Raw genomic sequence first — 21614 nt, forward strand, 5'->3', positions numbered from 1 at the left:
ACAATGTACAAAATGCAGATTGTGTGACAACTTTTCCTGCAACTGGATGGAAAACATAATCGTCACATTGTTCCAGTCTGTTACAGCTTGGTAAAGTTCCAAATGTTTTGTAATTACAGTTTACTTTTTTTTTTTCTCATTGTACATACCTTGTCACAATTTTTTACTTTTCTATGGTTACCTGTCCTATTCACTAAAATATTCATCTGTTTTGCATGAGGGGAGCACCGATCGATTGGCCGGGATCGAGATTTGTCCTGGTTTCATTAATTTTGGGGGATCGGTTTCAAATAAACCGATCTTGCCCACCGATATCATCTCTCTCCTTAGAGGTTTGAAAAGGTCAGTTACTGTCTTCTTCTACTGTGAGATGACTTAACTGGCTTTTCATTTTTATTTGATAGAAATATTTCATGTGCAGTTGAAACAACCCATTTGTATTATTTCGCAGGTATTGTTCAATGTTACAATAAAACAAGATTGAAAGTGTTGTTATGAAAACAACCGGGATCAGCAAAAATCAGGATTGGCAGGTCAGACTTTTTAAAGGTCGCTGCTTTGGACACTGCATGGTGTAGGGAAGCTGAATTTTTCATACTGGTTCATCCTGTCTTTTGTTGCCGACTTGCATTACAAAAAAGCCGGAGAAGACATCTGTGAACATGCATACAGTCGCAGAATGGCTGAGTGGGCTTTTAGAGACAATTAGCTTTTTCAAGCTTTTCCTCCTCGGTGGACCAGTTTGCGTTCATCTGCGAGACTGACAGCACACTCAGACATTATTAGCACTCCTGACGCACTAAGTTGCAGATACTGTTCTCCATGTGACAGGAGCCATTAGGCTAAGCGTCTCACTCTTATTGTTTTGTGCAGTTATTTAAATTCCCAAATGTCTCTTCAAGGTTTCTCTTTGTTTTGAATACATACAAACAAATCAAAGTACCTGACTGTAAAGGAACATTTTTATATTAAAGAAGACAATCCTGCATCTTTTCTATGACACATGCCGTGCAATGGAAATAACAGAAATTTGGGCAGTAGTGTGAGCTCTGTTCTCACATTATTGCACACTATCTCAGGTTTCTCACATGGCCGTGTGAGCTTACACATGCAGCTGGCGAGGTAATGTGATTTGGGAGGAGCGAGACATTGTAAAGACAGAAACAGCAGGAGAATATCTCCTGCAGCATGATGGAGGAACAGTTTATTTGGATGGAAGGTTCCGAGAAATGAATGTAATATAACGTTATAGATGATAGAGTACGATTATTTGAGACCTTTTTAAGGATTAAGAGCATGTGTAGCATTTTCAGAATTATTATATACAGAAAAATAGAAAGAACAGTAGCCTACAGAAATAGTCTGTTCTTATGTGCAGGTCAAAGGTGGAATGTAGTTTGACCTTCTGTTGTCTTACTATGGTATCTATTGAGGCTGTAGTAGCTTCGCTTCAATTTGAGTGGGGGACTGCTAGGTAGAATGTTTGGGATTAGAACCACTTTCTATACAATTTGAACTAATGTTACAGTCAGGGCTGCACATAAAAAAAAATGGTGTGGTCTTCAAATGAGCACCAGAGGTTGTTGTTTGGTGATCATTTTTTTCCTGACTTGACGTCCTGACGTCATGGATGAACAAAAGACTAAGCACTAGGGGTGTTAAAAAAAATCGATTCAGCGATATATCGCGATACTACATCGCGCGATTCTCGAATCGATTCAATAATCGGCAGAATCGATTTGTTTTTTTTTGTTGTTTTTTTTTGTTTTTTTTTTAGGATTCACACCTTGAGCATGGAAGAATGTTATATGAACGGAACATTAAGCCTTAATATTTTATTTTAATGCTGTTCAAACATGAAACAGATTACAACCTCTATAAGACTGAAATTTCAGATAAATAAATAATACATTTTCATATAAATCTTACACTCTACAAGCTTACTGATTAGTATTTTCTAAATTTGAATGAAAAAAAATCGCAACAATCGACTTGTAAATTCGTATCGGGAAAATATATCCCTGCTTGGTCCACCATACACGTTTTGGTTGGGTTTCCCAGCAACCTTTTGAGAGCACGTTAGTCCTGTTTCTAACACCCATGTCCCACTGAGGGACCAACTTTTGCGACACTATTAAATGTTGATTTCACGTCAGGGTTCGTTCAAGGCCGTAAAATTTTCTAAAGAGTCTGTTGGTTTTTTTTGGTTTTTTTAACAAGGACATTTTAACAGTCGTTAGCGTCGCAAACGTTCGCCCCTCAGTGGGATACGGGCTTAAGCAAGTTTTAGTTAAAATTTGATTTGAACTGGTAATGTTGTTGCAGCATTAATAATGTGGTGTTGTGATCAATTAGTTTAAGTACCTGTCTAGTAAACAGGAGCTCCTAAAGTGGGAGCTCATTCCGTAAAGACATACTGTATCTTTGGGATTGGAGGGTGGGCGTGTCTATCAATCTGATGAGCACTGACCTACATACAAGCGACTAACAATGTCATATCGGGTCCCCATATTACATCAAATTGCTGTCAACGCCAAAGCCAGCACGAACTCCAGAGTTCAACGTGGCTTCACATTACATTGTGCACTTGCTCTGTCCACCCTGCATTTTGAACTGTTATTGTATCTAACAGTATGACTTTTACAACTTGGAACTTTTTAGCCGTGAATTGGTAATCATTTGGAGTCCAATAAATAGTAGAGGTGGGAATCTTGGGGCACCTCACGATTCGATTGCGATTACGATTCAGAGGCGACGATTCGATTATAAAACGATTATTGATTTCCCCCCAGGCAGCAGAAAAAAAACAATGTATTTTGGCGCTTTTAATGTTTCGTACATTAGTTACAAAAATAGTACAAAAGTCCTCTCAGGCCTAAATAAACTATTATTTCAGTATCAAGTTAACAGTTCAAAACAGTAAATAAAATACTCAAGTCCTCATTCTGTAACAACAGCTTTTAAGTATATTCAGTCTTCAACAGAATAAAACATAGCATTGAGCAAAAATATATTATTTTTATCCACTCAAAAGTGCACTGAAGTATAAATGAAAGACAATGTGAACTACTACTTCAATACAAATGCCTTAAAAAAAAAGTGCTTTCCTGCTTTTTAAGTTGTGTAAAGATGAACATGTAAACATTAAAGTTTCTCAGAGGTACAAAAAAAAAAAACCCTCAAGTGCTTTTCTGCTTTTTAACTTGTGTAAACATGAACGTGTAAACATTAATGGGATCGTTCGGCTTTTTTAACATGAATCTCAATTTGATCCTCACCTCCCGTGTGTGCGATCAGCGCTGACTTCGGCGTTGGACGAGAGGAAAATAGTCCAGCAAGCTGGCTGGGGTCTCGGAAATAAAGCGTTTTTCTTCTAAAAACTATTTGTTTTCAAAAGCGTGATACATTTCCACCACAATACTCTTTTCTGAATAAAGTCAGACGCCATTACCGCCAGCCACTACTTTTCTGTTCGTTCGTTCGTATCACTGCGCGGCGCCCTGTAGAACGCTAACCGACGCACTGCAGCCAGCTAGCTGATACTTCCGCCTGAAGTTGTTTGCCTTTTCGGAGCAGGTCTGATCTGACGAAGAGGTGGGTTGGTCAGCTCAGCCATGCTTGTTGTTGTTTTGAATCTCGAGGCGTGAGTTGTGGATGTGTACTCTCGGTCCGTCCCAAAAAGCGTCCCGAAGACCGCGCGCGCTACTGCGTTTCAGTTCCGCGTACTTTTCGCTCGTTTCGCTTCCCTTGGCATATTTATATAATCGGAATTTGGACATTTGTGAATCGTTCTCGATTGTTGCACGGCCGAATCGTGAATAATCTAAGAATCGGAAATTTTGCACACCTCTAATAAATAGTCTTATATGAGGACGGTACCCCTAGAGCTAAAAATGAACTGCACATGAAAGGATGCGCAATGGAACAGTAGAAGACACGACAACACTAACAAGCTTGTGGTAAACCACTATTCCTCCATTGATTTCGCCATTGATTGGATCAAGCATGTAATTAATCCCGGGGACTTGAGCTTGTCACGCACAACTGACACAATGAGCACAATTAAATTAGTGATTATGAATGAAGACCATTTGCTGCACGCCCACAAACAGGACCATCATTATATAAATTGCTCTGGTTCTTCTGCTTTTACAGCACATTGAAGCAACCTTGCATGTTCTGTTGTACGTCCATCCCCTCGTCCCAGCAATATTGATTTCCTCCTCCATCTACCCCCTGTTAGTGCCCCCTCCTCTGCCCATCCCCCTTGTTTCTCCACTGCAAGTAGCTTTAAAAGAAAGGGGTTCATTGACATTTTCTGTTCTTGAGCGTTGACCTGCATTGTTGGACCAGAAGGCGAGTTTCTTTGCTCAAATAGATGAGGTCAGCCAGCTCATGCTTTATGGACTTCACTTTTTAGTAACACCTACAACAGATTTTTGTCAATCCTTTCTAAAACGGTGCACACACCTTCACCCAGGTGCACGGTCAAGAAGCCCCAGAAGCTAAAAGGCACTAAGCCAATTAATCGATGTAAAAACAATGGGAAAATCTGGTAATTCAACAGGGGGGCGCCCAGCCAGAGAGGCTTAGAGACAGCTTTCCCACTGTCAGCTTGTCATCAACTCATTTACCAGCAGCCAGAAGGGCAGTTTCTCCGGAAACATAGGGAAAGTTAATCTTTTTCTTTGTAAAAACTGATCGTCCAAATGAGCATGCTGACTGACCGAACTGATGCTTGCAACATTTATGGCCTGATTGACTAAAATCTCAAATAGTGGGCGCTAAATTGCGTGGTCACAGATTGCAGCAGATTATGCACGGCACTGCACGCGGTTGGCATATGCTGTAGGTGTAAAAGTGGAGATCGGTGTATTTAAAAGAGGATTTCACACTTTAGGTGGCTCTTGTGGTTTTCATCTTGGAACATTAGAAAGCGCACCGCAAGCACAAAATGAAGTTTGAAGTGATGAGCTTGGACGTTAGTGGAAGGCAAACGTATTATTGATTAACACAAAATAAATCCATCATTCCAATAATTTAGCAGCCAACAACTGCATGAAAATCCGTGTTTTGTTTGATTTACTTCAACGCTAGTGTGTGTGAACTGGATGTACAGGTATATGCACTTCATGCATAACATGGCATTTAAAACTGGACAAACCACTTAGAGCGTCCACGGTCCGGCTGTGGTACTGGGCTGCAGAGACAGATAGTGGAGCATTTATGTCCTGAACAGGAATGTCAGTTATCAAACACCCAGGCTCACCTTAGTGATAGTTTCTGATCGGGAAGATATGTCAGCTGTCTGATGAAATGAGATTTTTTTCATATGCAATGACATGATTCCTTCTTGCAACTGGCTATAAGTCAGCCCTTAGATTATTGACAAGCTCCAAAATAGCATTGCTGAATATATGATATGTCATATTCATTCTTGTTGGCATTTTAAAAATGTTTACACAAGTGGGGAGGTTCTCCCAGCTGCCTCACTTTGCCACACTATGCTAGCACCACTTTGCTGGCTGGTTTGCACCTGCCTTTCAGATGCACTATTGCACAGAATGCACGTGCTAAATTCAATAATTTGCTCCTTAACTCCTCCCGCAAAGTGCTAATTTATCACATTTGACATATGCAGCCCCGATTGTGCATAGATACTAGCAGATCAGCTTCCACATCTATTTGCGTGCGCAGTCAAGTTTACGCTAATTTTGAACATGCAAACCTCTAGTAAATCAGGACTTAAGGTCTATAAAGTTCTATTTGGTTCATCCTAGCTCCAAATAATGTGTTTTTGCTTTGAATGATTAGGCAGTATAAGAACATTTGACTTTTTGCTGATAAAAAATATGAGCCATTTAGTTTGGTTTGGTTTTAAGAGACAGCGGTACAATATATAGGCCACTCACGTCGTTGTCCACTGAAAAGATGACTCCATACTGTACTCCCCCCCCCCCACCCCCACACCCCCACACCCCCCCTACGTTGTGACCCCAGACAAGCCAGTGTCACTTCAGAAATGTCATACATACAAAACTGAAAAATCGGGGACAAGAACAGCCCAGAGGATGGCCACCATGGCCTCTGACATCCAGTGCAGTATGTAAACATGATGAGGAAAATTGTCTCTGAAAAACTAAAATAAAGTCAGAACTCTATGGTCGAACACAATCCATTCTTGGGCTGCTGGTCAACCATAGATTTGTTGGTAGTATGAAATTATTTTTCGTCATAGGAGAAAATGGAAATACAAATATTTCATTCCAATTTCTATGTGGTGCAAATTTGAAAAGATCCTGTTTGAGATTTTGAAATTCAATAACACCCTACAAGCTTTAACGTCAAGTATTCTTTTACCATAAATCAAAGTAAATGTATATCTAATCATATACTGCACCATTATGACTACATTCCGTAACACCACATATATAAAGCAATGAAAACAGTAAGCCGTCATAATAATGTCTAATAATTCCTTTTAATCCTGTTTGGGTAATGAAGAGATTAATACACTATGTCAATCCTGTTTTTTGGCATGTTCTCCAGACAGAAAAGGCAACGCAATGCTGCGAAAAATGGTTCCCTGTCATATCAAATTGAATTCATGCAACAAAAAAGAAATAACAGTCTGCTATTCTTAAAGAAATGAATAAAATAAGGCACTTATGCTCTGGGGTGTGATTTGTCATTGTAATTCAGTGCTTGCTCACCTACACTTAAAACATGATCCTTCTGGATTTTAATTAAGCGCCAAGGTAGCTCCCAAGGGTCTCCGACTTGGCAAAGGAAACCACTTTGATTTACTACTTTGTTGTTTCTACTTGAAGCTCGCCTCTTATGAGAGCACTGTGCTGATAAATGAAAGAGCCGGAGCCATTTTCTTTCTAATTTGTTAATTAGTTCCCGTCAGTTCTTCTGAAAACAAAAAAAAAACAAATCAAAATGTGTGAATATCTATTGAACATGCAAGTGTCAAGCTGAATGTAACGAGCTATATTTGCTACAAAAATCTGATACACTGTAGTAAGTGTGAGGACCATCAGTTTCCAGTAATTGCAGCATTAAACTAGATAATTATAATTGATATGAAGTGTATAGCAGAATCAATCTGTTTAGTTAAAGCTATATTATCATAATATTTTGAAAAGCGAAAATATTAAGACCCAGCATTTATACACCAAGAAGTTGAAAGTTGAAACCACAATCACAACACACTAAAACTTATTCATTTGTAATTTTTCTAGTACCTGATGTCTGCATGTCAATTAGGGGTGTACCTAAATCTCAAGTTTGTTATGTATCAAATTATTATCAATTATGATACATTTTCCACAAAATGTACGAGACTTTCTAACATATCTGGTATCACACATCAATGTATCATCACGATACTATCAATGTACGTGATATTTTCCCACCCTTGGTATAGTTACTTTACCATGTGAGGTAGCATTGCAATATATTGCAATAGCCCTGTTTGTAACAGTCTTGTATCTGTCTTTCGTTATAACATCACGGATGGAGGCCTGTCCTGGATATGGAACATATTTAATATAATCCAGGTGTTCAATACTTAGCTGTTTTAACAGCCCGCATTCCCTGGAATAACTCTTGCAACTCAATGTGCTTCTAATTACTGTGGTCCAATTTGGTTCTGTTGTTAATCCTCAAACAGATGTGCCGTGTAATGTTGTTGTTTTTTTCAAGTTCTTTTCTCAAGATGATCAGCTGATGGGAGTTAAACTTTCTGTTTGGGAAGAAACAAGACCGGCCCCAAAGGTGAAGCTCGCACAAGATGGTCAACACCAGAACAGACCACATCTGACGATCATGTTCCCAGAAGCAAACGGAGTCTCCCAGCTACAGAGAGAGCTTAGCTTCGATTAGCCGGTGGAGCTGCTGAAGGTCACCACTGTGGAGCGGAGCAGCCAGCAGCAGGCCTTCATAAAACCATGCGGCGTATCATTATTTTCAAAGTGTTTCATTATGGACGGTTAACCTTGGCTAACTTTGACCCAACGCTGTAATCAGCTGCCAGTAATGCCTTCCAAACAGGGCAATCATGCCGCCCCGCTCCTTGTTTATCAGCCAGGAAAAGACATCAAAATGTACAATTTTACTGGCTGTTTCAGGTATTAGGAAAGTTATCTTTAAAAAAAAAATAAAAATAAAAAAACAAGTCAGGCCATTGAGGGCATACACTGCCAGTGCCGAAACCATCTGCGATCCTGCCTCATGGAAGAGTTCACCCGCCAAAAGAAACAACCAAGACATGCTGTGAACTCTCAAAAATATCAGAAGTTGAATCAAGAATTTCATAGTAGAGCCCAATTGGAGAATAATATTAGTTAATTTTTCAGCGACTGGACTTCGAAGCTGCATTCTCCTTTGGCAAGTAATGTCAGTACATGAAACAGCTCTCAAAGATGTGACATTCCATTGAGAGATTGTTAGCTGGTAGATAATGGTTGATTTCACTTGTGGCCAATTGTGCATTGTCACCTCCACACTTTTGACCGTTTCAATCTATCCACTGTGATTGTCAATCACTAGGAGCACCGATGTTGTAATCAGCGATGGTGTGCTAAATGAGAGAGAATTGCAGGAGAACTACCTATATAATCCCTTGAAAACGCTTGTCATCGTGTTATGCCAAAAGGACTGAATTTGGCAAAACAAAAGATGACATCATTCCTCCAGCCCACTCCAGACATGACCAATAAAACCAAGAAAAAACAAACTTTTAGTGATGGCGTAATAGTTGGATTGAGTGTTTAATTGATTAGTAATGCCTGGAGAGCGAAATGCTCAGGTATGTTCGTCGAGCAACAGCGCTAACACAATGTAATGGATGCACGGACTTCTAAATAACTGGACCTTCAATAGGACCCTTGTGGCAGAAGCCAGAGGGCATCCACCCACCTTACGTTGCCACTTTTACTGACGTGTTATTTTTTCGCTGAAAACATTGTGTGAAACAATGTGTGTTTTATGCTAGGGCTGACGTCACTGCTTAGCTACAACTCTGCATCCTGGTGGAGAAGGCCCCCATAACAAATGAATGTAGAGAGCTTGATTTTCGGCGACTGTTTTTGTTAAAAGGCGGGAAATATGTCAAGTGTCACAAAATATGTCCCGAATAGGACACTACATTACTGCGACTAATTGGAACCAGTCGTTTGGAGCTACTAGCTACAAAAAAATTGAGTTGATTGGAGACAAGGGGGAAGTGGAAGCCAAAGGTATGTTTTTGGTTGAAACAGTACGTCGATCACTACTTTCATGATGTAAATTGTCATTCATTAAATCGTTTGTGTCCGTTTGTGTACTCTTCTTGCTGTATATCGAAGCCTTTAAGCTATCTTAGCTTGCTAGCTGCTAACAACACGTTGCATGTTTGCAACGCATTCCTCAGCAGATATCAAGCCTGAGTGTTGTGTGTGATTGTTGTGATAATCGTGTTTAAATAGTTAACTTTTTGTTCAAAATTACTTGAATACTTATGCAAAAAAAAAAAAGTATGAAAGATTGTTTCATTAAAGATAATATGGCGCATTCATCACGTCTGCCAGGAAATTTACAATCAGAGGTTAATGTTATGCCCCATGTATATGAAAAAGAGAATAACTACCTGATATAAAAGTATATCCTCGTACTTTTGTGGGTGCAAAGCAGTCGCGTTGTAGGTTCGCTAGGAACCTCACTGTCTTCCACCTGGTGTAGAGTAACTGCCGGCCGCCGACAGAATGATCTTATCTCTCTTTGAGCGATTAGAGCATCCGTAGGCCACGCAAAAGTTCACCATAGCATTGGTCGCTGATTTATCAACTGCCCTATTTTCATGGTCACACTGATTGTTTTCTCAGTCACTCGCATTGTTAGTTTCTCCTCCAGCATGTGGCGGCACCCAAACGTGACGTCAGACTAGAACGGCCTATACATTAGCAAAACCTCATTCCTCTGAGCCTTCAAAGTGTATGCTGGCCTGATTTAGTGTGGCTCAGATGGAGCATGGGTTGCCACAGTCACAGTATACAAACTATAGTTAGGCCTATATGGCACGATGGATGTTTTCATATAATACTACGAATAATAATTACTTAACTTTTCAATAACATAGAAAAACTGCTACTCCTGATCATTCTCATGGCCTACAACTGCCTGTGGTTTACTGTCCTATAGTCTTGTTTCATTGTTGGTTAGCTTACATTTGCAACAACATGCTTTAACATAACATCCACAGTTCCACACTATCTTTTCATCTCGGTGATAAGAAAAAAAACAGCTCTATGTTCTGATGTGCACCCATTTGTCCATTAAAATGAGGACATTTTTATTTAATGCTAATATTGAAGCTCTTTGTCCAATGGCTCTGAGAGATATTTGCACACCTGCTGCTTTTGTCAGTCCTATTGAGTGCAGCCTGGTAACACTGCATTATGGGAATGTGTCATGTGAGGGGAGGGGAAGGGGGGTTGGCTGTGTTGTGCAGATAAATCATACACAACACACACCTGCAGCACAGAAGGAACAAATTCTAACCCTGTTGTTGGAAAGGAGGCTTATATTTTTTAAAACTGGTTTTGACAGGGAACGTTTATCTTCCATATTTATGATATTATGCATCTATCTTGATTAGAAGCTGAATTGAAAATAACCAGCAGAGACATTTAAGGAATGCAAGAAATTTAACAGAGAAAATTAAGAGGGGGGGGGGGCATTTATCATGGGAGGGAATGGGGGGTTGAGATCTTAAATCAAGCATGTCAAGTTAAAAGACAACTGTTTTAATACGGCCCATGAGCCCATTAGGAGGATTGGATATTAGCGCTATGAAACATAGGAGCGCTGCCCCATCTGGAAAGCTTTAAAAATGGATGTGTCCTAACCACTGCAGGGACACAACACTTATTGAATCAGCCAACAACAAGTGATTGACTGGCTCTGTTGAGAAGTGCTTCTTCACTTTGGATAAAAGCAGTTGGACAGTGGATATTTTCCCCTTTTAATAAGATCAAGGCTGTCTAAAGATGTGGCAAGCTAGACTAAATCAGTGTATAATGACAGAAGGTTTGTTTCCCCTTGAAGCTATGAGATAAAGTGACCCAAATCTGTGACTTTTCATGTTGCTACGCAAGACTCTTGTCTAAAGAATCCTAAATGTCATGCACCCTTCCCCCTCACGCAATCCTGTGACTTCCGGCATTCTAGGAAGACCTACAAGGTATGGTTAACAACGTTCCTAAGGATTTCAGTTCCCAAACAGAGATTGATTGGCGACCAGTTCAGGATGCACTTCCCCTTTCGCCCAACGTCAAATGGGATAGGCTCCAGCACCCTACAACCCTGCTTGCAGGTTTGGAGGCACAACTTGCCCCCAGTGCGGGGTACTAGGTTGTGCCATATTTAGTAGAATTAGCCGTGTAATGGATGGATGGATGGATGGATGGACGGATGGACATAGGTGACAATTTAGTGTTCAAGTGCTGAAACTTGAAATGTTGTAATCAAGACTTTGAGGACTTGTATCAAGATGAAGATAAGGCGATTGAGACCAAGTCTTTGACAAGTTGAGACCAAGACATAGAGAAGTTGATACCAAGTCATGAACAACACCGAAAGATGATGTGGTGATGAAACTAAGACAACACCAAGGCCTTATGAAGCAAGATTTCAAAACCTGTTAAACTGATTAAAGTGGTTAGAGTCTGATTCACTGATAAAACTTAGTCCTCTAGACTATGGAGGATTATATTTAAATATGAGTTGCATTTTAAGAGGTGACCAAGACCGATCAAGAACTATCACACTATGATGACTCAAATATACATGTTACCTGCACCCATTTTAACCTGGTCTGATGAATAAATCTGATTATTAAATTATTGTATATCAACCCTTATAGCAAAAGTTAAACATTTACAGAACAGTTTAATAAAACTGAGCAGCATAGCACTTCTTTTATTGCTTGGAACTATGAGTATTTTTTTTCTTTTTCTGTAGTTTGATCAGTTTGATAAACTGACTGAAGTGGGAAAGTATTTATGTTTCTAATAACAACACAGATTTGAAAATGTTACAGTTTGTTAGTTCTTGTGTGGAAGGACCACCACAAACTGATATTCGCAGCCAGTGCTTGCAATATATCATCAAATCAATACTTACTTGTCTTTAATCCTAAAACCAATCTTTAGATTTGGGTTGGTTGTTACTGAAAGCAATGTGGAGATGGAAAACCGTGTCCATGGCTGCCAACTTAACAACCGCATATTTACTTTGTACAAGTACACAACAGAGAGATAAGCGGCAAAATATGAGCTGCGGACTGAATGCACAGCTGCGGGTTCACACGGACGCTCTGGTGCTAATAGCAGTGAGTCAACATGTGCAAACATCATTTAGGGGCTTTAAAATTTTGATTTAAGGAAGTGTTTTTAATGAGAGGAATAAAAACAAGAACTATGTTATATCATGTTTAACTAACCTGCCTTTACCTCATTTTACAGGCAGCTGACTGTAATTGTGTCAACAGCTACATTGTAGTTACTTTATTTATTCTAACTTTTTTTTGCATACAGAATTGTGGAACTAAAACGACTGTCAAAGCAAAAACCTCCGTAAAGGCCCATGTACTGTTTGAAATAAACTTAAGTAAACTAAATGACTTGAGACATATTTTTCTATTTGCAGACTACAGACGGACAATACCATTTTGATACTTGCATGGACTGTTCCATTTTCTTCAGTGACTATGTCAAATTTAAGAACACAATTTGCAAATGCATTTTCCTTGGGTCAGTCACTACTCACTACCCTACACCTTTTTTTTTTTTTTTTTGTAAATCAGATTTGTTACTTGGCAGTTAACAATTTTGACGCTCAGTCTTCAGGATGTAACACATCATCAATGCCACTGCTTGTATCTAATCCAACATGGGAAACAAAGCCATCCCTGCTGACAACACAATGACAAATAATCTTGATTGACACGCGATAGAGCAGGTTTATGGGTGTGTGCTCCGCCCTGAACGCTGAATAAACAACAGAGTAGTTGTAATGAGGTTCTTTTTCAAGACACAATGTCAGAATTAAAGAGCGGTTCGGGTGTTGGACTGTTCCAGTGCCTGTTTGTCTTTTTTCAGAGCCGTTGTCAAATCTGCTTCATGAAACAAAGTCATGTTTCACAACTCAAATGTTGCTTTTATAAAATCGTACAAAGAGCACAATGTTTCAGGGAATATTAACTGTTTCAAATGAAATGGGAGAGAAAACTGGAGTGAAATGGGCAGTTTACTGCCTAACTTTGCCCCATTGCAAGTGGACAGGAATGGCTAAAAGCATTCCACGTCTTCATCTGGATTAACGCCAAAATTTAAAGTGTCATTCAGTGTCATTCGCTCATGTACCACCACTGTGCAAATGTTCCTGGAAATGTTGGCCTCTTATTGCATATAACAACTGACAAATTAATTCAACTAATCTCATTGAACTGCATTTTCAGGATCCAAAAATATTTTTGTTACAGTTGTATGACTGTTAATATGCACGAACAGTTAGGAGTGTTGTGGCATCCCTATTTCCTGTCCCATGCACTAATATGGTTAAGCATATGATCGTACTGCGCGATTGTCAGTTTTTAAAATCATTCTCCGATATAGGAGCTCAGTATGAGAGTTCTGCGGCGATGACGATGCCCTAAAAATAAACCCTCTCATCTCAGTGGGAAAGTTGGGCATTTAATAAATCTGGCAAACTACATTTCCTGACAGGCTACAATTAAAAGGCTGTAAAAAAAAAAAAAAAAAAAAAAAAAACAGCATCAGCTATTCGCGTCTTGTACAATTACACATTTTACACGCACCCTGGAGTCCTATCTGTCAACTGTGGGGCTTGAAAAAACAGCTTGTGAGGTCACACACACACACCCCTGTACACGCATATACACACTCCTCCCGGGCACACAGTTTAAGTTGTGTTTGGATATGTTTAGAATGTGTGTGATGAAATGGCACCAGCTGTGTACACTGGAGGGATGCACATGGCCCACTGGTGGAGGTGAAGCTTTAACCCTTTGCTGTGCAGAAGGCGGGACAAAAGGACACAATGGGATGGGGAGGGGGCTTAGAGCTTTTGCAGCTATTCAGTGTCAGGATCAGTTTCTTTTTACAGACCTACTAAATGCCTCAGGTAATTACAGCTGCAACCCTTCAACTGACATTTTTTTTCCACAGCGCAAACATGAGTGACTCAAGAAGCTCATAGGTGGCTTAAAAAAAGAAATGCTTTTCACATGTAATGTTGTAGGCCACAAAAAAACATATAAACCAATTCAATTAACAGCCTGAACATCCCTGGAGGAGAAGCACCACCAAACGGAATGCACACAATGTTGCTTTTCCAAAATAGTGCCTACACATTACACAACTGCAACAACATACCACATTGAAAATATTAAACAAAATGAGGCACGGTCTACCTCATTGCATAGGAAGATGAATTTTAAGAAGAAGAAGAGAAGCAAGAAACAGACTGCTTCGGCGGGCGAAATGGAAATTGTGGGCATATATTAGCTACTGACAAGCAACAGGGTAAGCTATGGGAAGCTTTCGCTCTCACACTCTCACACTCTCTCTCTCTCACACTCTCTCTCTCTCTCTCCTCAAATATTATGCTGGTGCTGCAATTTTATTTGAGAGGAGACTGAAGGAAGCAAGAACGTGTTGCTCCCGCAAGTGGAGATGGAACATACTGCAACTTTTCAATGTCCAGAACTATGGCACAGCAACAGGGTGAGCTAAGTTAGCATCAAGTATTTATTTTTATTTTTTTAGCTTTGTTATTTCGAGCAATGGTAACACAAATGTTACAATATTCCAATTTTATTTGAAGGAGGTCAGAAAGAAAACAGCCTGATGTGGGAAAACTGTGAACTGTGGAGTGTAAGGAACACCAACAGGGTTAGCTAACATTAGTTTGTGTGCTTATTTGTTATTTCTAGCCACGTGCACTAAAATGTTACCAATGTGCCAATTTTATACAGCTACTGAGGACAGCAGGACATATGACCACTGCAGCTAAATGGAAACTATGGAGTACAATATTGCAGCATCCAGAGCTAATGTATAGCAACAGGCTAAGCTAATGTCAGTTCTAGCCAAGTATACTCAAATCGTACTGTAATGCAACAACTATTCTGTGTTGCTAATGTTAACCCTCCTTTCACACAAAAGTTGGTATGTGTCCACATATGTTTTAGCACTGGTGGAATTCTTGTTCGTTTGAGTATTAGCACCAGAGCAGGTGAAGAGTTTGCAAGAACATCTGTTGGTAATTTCAATCTCTCTGCGCCTGGAGGCAATGAAATCCCACACTAAATGGATACTGTATCTGAAACATTATTAAGAAAAAAAAGAAGGAAGGCAGACCAGATGGTCATAAATATGAGGGCTACACTGGGTCTCTTTCATGAAAGCATTTAGTTTGATCACATTCTGCTTTTACAAATACCAAAAAGCCAGACAAACCCGAATAGCTCCTCATCTTGTGCTAAGTGCTGAGACTTACACGCGTAACCGCATAACCTTCGCTGTCTCATATGAATGTATATTATACAGAATCGGGCAAATAAACACTGCATGGATGGAAATAAACTCCAGTGTGCGCGCTTAAATGTTTTCCAAACAATGGAAGCAGCCCTGTTAGTGACTGCAACCTTGTGTTGCTTTATGTGCTCCAAAGAGGCAATAGCGAAAAAAAAAAAAAATGTGAGTCATAATGTTGAGTCACCAACACAACCAATCAGTGCATAGCAATAATGTCACTTAAAAGTAAATGAAATAGAATAAATCTGTGTACAGTGGAACATCTGAGGTCAAACACAATCTGTTTTTCCCCTAAATATTTTAAATAGAGAATGGACACACGAGTTTTGTGTTTCTCAAGGGCTGCACAATATATCAAAAAAAATATCGATATTGTGATATTGGGCCATGCAATATGCATATCGCAAAGACATGCAATAAGTTTCATATGGAATCGTGTGCTTTTATCTGAATTTGACCTTATGACATCAAAAAGTGCCAACAGCTCGTTTTCTCAAGTTGGAAGGGGCTGGTGCTTGGAGAGCAGAATAACCTAGAATTTCTCATAGAAGGGCAAATGAAGGCTAACACCGCTTCGGTAATGTTTTTGGTGAGGAATTAGCATTTTAAAACAGCTAAAAAAAAAAGTTGATTTTTCATTTTGCTGTCGCTTTAAAGCAAGAATACACTGTATGTTACAGTGTAAGGCGTCCTGCCATGTTTGGCAAAATCTGCAGAGCGGAAATGACCACAATTGCTCTTTGCCGGCTTCTACTGAATTACATCAGATGACAGATTTTGAGAATGATGGATTAGAGCATTCTATTCCGCAGAGTAAAAATCAACTTGATGTGAAAGAGATCCACATAAAGAAGTCCAGATCAGCTTACAACTCTTTAAGTACCTGTAATGTTTATGATCAATGTTTGTGTTTTTTGAACATGTAACGAAATCAAATACTGTACATTAGTGAATATTTACTAACTATGTTTTTTTTAGAAGGTAAATTAAGGTGGTAGAAGCAGGGTGATACAAAAAATGGCAAAGAATGCCCTGAATAAAAAAATGATGCACATTTAAGAAGAAACATCTGCTCTGAATCACAGAAGATTAAGGTGCAAACTAAACCTTTTGCATGACTTTTGGACCTTTTCCTAAAAGTAACAATTATTCACTAGTAGTATTGTTACAACAGTTATTTAAATGGGACAGTAATATCTTGGGTGTCCTGGACTACTGTTTTTGAAATAGTGTTGACTAAATGAGTTGTGACAAAGAACTCCAAACTTTTGCACAGCCATAGTTTCCAACTTTTTTTTCCACCAAATTCTAATGTGTACGACTTAATCTTACATTCAAGTTGATAGATTCCACTGAATGATGAAATTCTCTTGTTCAATCAAAAGCACTTTACAGAAGCATTACTCTTCTGTGTGAAGTCGCAGCTTGTTCCTCCTCCATCTAATCTCTATTAGATATGACTGCAGTAGCTAATTAACTGTGTCACTCGTTTGGCTTTCCCTGTCAATTAAACACAAAAAAAGAACCTCTTGTCTCAAAATCTGCCTCTGTGTTTTTTATTTTTTGATCCATTTCTAAAGATCCTGCCAGGATGTGTTAATAGATTTAATAGAGCGATGTGTAACACCAACTGAGTGCAAGCGTTTGGCAAAGTGAGAAATAAACAGAGGGACAGTTTGAATGATACATGCAAGGAGAACATGTGTCCACTGTTCAAACAGTAGTCATTAAGATGAAACGCTTGATTTGTGCTAGTTCTAACCCCCTCTACCAACCCCCCCACCCCTTTCAGAACTGCTAGCGATAAAAGTATAGGATAAGCCTCCTTTTGCATTGTGGCCCATTAACTGTTACAGATGATTACACTTGACCTGGGGAATTTAGGAGCAAACGAAGAACAAGAAATCAGGGCTGAATCAAAGCAGCGTTCTCTGGGGGCTGATGAAGATATGATGAAATCAGGCACATATGACAAGTTGGCCACAATGGAGCTGATGAAACAGTACGACAAAGCCGGCAACTGTTTTTTTGTACCGGCAGAGGCCAAATAGACCCAATAACCTTGAAGGGGAGGAAACACTGTTTGGACTTTACTACCCCAAAACCAGTTGTGGCATTATTTTTCTGTCAGGGTGATGTATCACCACTGCTACAAGTTACGCTGACATCATATTGAAACAAAAAAAAAATAAATGCGGGTCTTACATAACATTGTGGGGCTAATAAACATACCACAAATCCCTGGTGATGCTTAACAAACATGCAGTTAGGTGACTCTTGGAAATACAGTAATGTTAATGGAGAACATCACATGGTCTCATAATTATAGTCACACAGCCAAAGAGATATGTTGGTCTAAATCTACGTTTTGGATGAAGGGAGAGCATAATAATCAATAATGTGATTGTTAAGAATTTGGTCTATTGTTTTGAAATTGGAGTGCACTACTTGGCTGCAACCAGCAGAGACACTGTTGATTCAATCTCAACTTTTACAGACTAATGAAGAAGCAACATGACATCAGTAAAGGCCTAAATTCCACTTATGCGCCGACATTATTCTGCTAGCCTATACCATGCTTTGAACTCAACAATACACAAGTCTTTAGAAGCATATTTGCTAATAAAGCGTGGATTTTCTTTTCACAATTTACACTTAAAGCACAATTTACTAAGGACGTCAAATACTTAGTAGGTTTGTAAAGTTTCATTCCTAACTTAAATGAATGAAAATGCTGGATATGAGTTCATAGTTTATGACAGCGTTCCATCCCTATGAGAGCAACACAATATGATTTTATACATAAATCGGAATGGACCGTAGTCAATCACTAATCCACACTAATTAAACAGCAAAGTCCTAGTTACAATAACTATTTGTATGAAAACACTTCTATCCAATAAATATTAAACAATCAAATAAAAAAACAATAAATACTGAGGTAACTGAGCCTTCATTGCGCGTCCGTTGTAACTTCAAATTCTCAAATGACGGAACCGCAGTGTTGCCAAACCTCCAGTAAGGAAAGTAACTATCGTTTGTCCTAAAAGTTGCTAGATGTTGCTAAATGATGTCAGGGCCTAATTTGCATAATTGGCAATTTGCATGTAACAGTAATGGACGATGTAGGAGAGAGGAACAACGTCGTGGGAGGCAACAAATAAGGGGGGGGGGAACACCCTAAGGAACGCCAGAAAAAGTCGCTAGTCGCTTTTGATTGAAAAAATAAGAGTCGCCAAGAGGCTTTGAGATGTGGCCAGATTTAGCGAGAAAGTCGCCAAGTTGGGAACATTGCGGGACCATCATAAACACAAAGACCCCATGCATTTGGGGTCAACATTATACGACAAAAGTGCAAGATCAACAAACAGCAAAGTTTATGTATGCTCTTAACTTCTTGTGCCACAGGATGGCATATTATGACGCCCCTGCACAAAACAGTTTATTTTACACCGTTCGCTGTTGAAAAGTCTGTCAGGAACATCTTACACCGAGTATCCTTGTGTTCTTCATTATTTTGTTTTACAAATTCAGTTGTAGGAGAAAAGCTCAACAGCCTTGTGTGCCGCCATTGATTCTTTTTTTTTTCTTTTTTTTTTTTCCTGATTTAAGTTTATTTTTAAAGGGCTGCTTAAACCTGGGCAAATCATTTGAGGCAATAGGCAAACAAAGGTTACACCTAGGGGTGTGAATTGCCTAGTACCTGACGATTCGATTCGTATCACGATTCACAGGTCACGATTCGATACGATACCGATTAATCCCGATACGAATGGTCACGATTCGATACCGATTAATCCCGATACGAATTTATAAGTCGATTGTTGCGATTTTTTTCCATTCAAATTTAGAAAATACTATCAGTAAATTTGTACATGTACACTGTAAGATTTGTATGAATATATTTATCTAAAACTTGAGGCTTATAACCGTGAGCCACTGTACACAAACAGTTTGCAATCTGTTTCACATTTGAACAGCATTAAAATAAAAATATTAAGGCTTAATGTGCCGTTCATATAACATTCTTCCATGCTCAAGGTGTGAATCCTAAAAAAAAAAAAAAAAAAAAAAAAAAAAAAAAAAAAAAAAAAAAAAAAAATCGATTCTGCCCATTATTGAATCGATTCGAGAATCGCGCGATGTAGTATCGCGATATATCGCCGAATCGATTTTTTTTTAACACCCCTAGTTACACCAATAACTGAAAGTGTGGCTTTAAATATAGGTGTATAATATTTGTATGTCGTTTCAATGAACGTCTATGATATTTTGAAAAAAAAAATATTCAAGTGAAACTAGCTAAATAAACACATTTTCAAATGTTTAGAGGAGGTTCAAATATTCTGAATAAAATTACATATTCAGTGATTGTTTAAGGAAAACCTGCAGTTCTACTACTGCAACACTACGGCTGTAGTGAGTTGCCATATGCTTGCATTTGTTTGACAGCATTCACAGGATAAGTTCAAGTCCAAGGTTGACATTTTGCCTAAGAATTGTTTGCAGGTGATGATTTTTTTTAATTTTTTTTTATTTTTACCCGTTTGCTTGCGAGATGGTAAAAAGCTGTGTTATTAATCATGGCTTTATGATCCACGTTTGTAGCAATAAATCCATGCATCTTGAACATGATATCATGGCAATGCATTAACTTTGAGGTGGCAAAGGTTTGGTGCATTTGACAGATTTTAACACGTTGCATTAAAGTCTGTTAAAAGTTTGCTTATAAGTGCCAGATGAGATCAACTGAGTAGCTTTCAGTCCAGTGGGGTTAGATAAAGATCAGAAAAGGAACAACTTAAGATGTGCACGCTGGTGTTTTAGGGTTACCATCGCCCAAACAATCACCCTCACCTTGTTGAAGTTGTAGTATCCCAAACAGTGGGAGAAATCCAGGTTCGGTGGTTCTCCGGGAATAGCATTTCCACCGGCATTGGGGTAAAAACGTACATCCATAGCAAAAGGTAGGGGGGGGTCGCGCGGCTTTGGCGCACCGGGGTACAGGGTGCTTTTCTCGGCTTTACAATCCTAAAGTGCACCGCGGTGCCTGGTGGTATTGTTGCTGGTAGTCGTAGTAGTAAGCAGACGTCTTAGTAAAAGTATAAGTTTGAGTTATCCCTCTTCTACACGCAAGGAATCCCTGCAGGAAAGCTGGAAGAAGGTGCCCCTCATGGAGCGCCAGTGGCCGAGCATGTACACGCAGCTGCTGGATACAAAAGACCGGCAGGGAGCGAGTGAGCGAGTGCGTGAGTGAGCGAGGCTCGATTGAGCGCGGGTCCAACTCCTCCTCTTACTTCTCCTCCTGCTTCTTCTCACGCACCGATTAAAAGTTAAAAGTTAGTCCTCCCGACACACTTCCACGTGAGTTGGAACAACTTAGCGGAGGAAGTAGCCGAGCTAAATTGCGCTGGAGCTCCACGGACACGCGGTGTGGTGAGTGAAGGTGATGATGTGTTGTTGGGAAAGACGTGAGATGTGACTGGCTGCACACAAGCCAGAGGAAAACAAGGTAAAGGGTGCGAAGGGGATACACACGACAAGACACGCCCATGCTAATTGCTAACAGGAAGCTTTGTCACTATCTGTCCTGATTACAAGTTCCCCTGTTTCCCTCCTTGCAAAATGAACATCTACCTATGTGTAAAAATTCTACAAGAAAAGTTTTATAGGTTTATATATATATATAATATTCCAAGAAAAAGCTCACAAATGTACAAGAAAAAAATGTAGATTTATGACATAAAGTGGCAAACTTGCAAGAAATAAACTCCGAGATTTGTGAGAAAAAGAAAACAAATCCAAAACTTGCACAAAAATACACGTAGCCTTCTCAGATGATCACAATTCCCAAGTGTGCATAACGCCTACAGAAACTCGTTAAATTATACTTTTCAGTCGGGTTGTCAAATAAGGAGAAAGTAATTCTTTAGCAGATAAGAGACATATCACATGAAGCATTTGCACGTTAAAGAGGCACTCCGAAGCTAGGAGTTTATTTCGGAGGAA

The 21614-nt window shown here is 39.4% G+C and overlaps 1 protein-coding gene across 1 annotated transcript in view; it reads right to left on the reverse strand.

The window, feature by feature from the left end:
• Positions 1-21180, reverse strand: part of tox3 (TOX high mobility group box family member 3) — a 50356-nt gene extending 29176 nt beyond the window's left edge. Inside the window, exon 1 of the mRNA XM_077519712.1 lies at positions 20463-21180. Within this exon, the coding sequence (XP_077375838.1) occupies positions 20463-20564 (102 nt within the window). The 5' untranslated portion in view covers positions 20565-21180. The remainder of the gene's footprint in view (positions 1-20462) is intronic.
• Positions 21181-21614: the final 434 nt, after the last annotated feature.

Source organism: Festucalex cinctus, chromosome 4 (genome assembly GCF_051991245.1).
Source record: "Festucalex cinctus isolate MCC-2025b chromosome 4, RoL_Fcin_1.0, whole genome shotgun sequence".
NCBI lineage: Eukaryota > Metazoa > Chordata > Actinopteri > Syngnathiformes > Syngnathidae > Festucalex > Festucalex cinctus.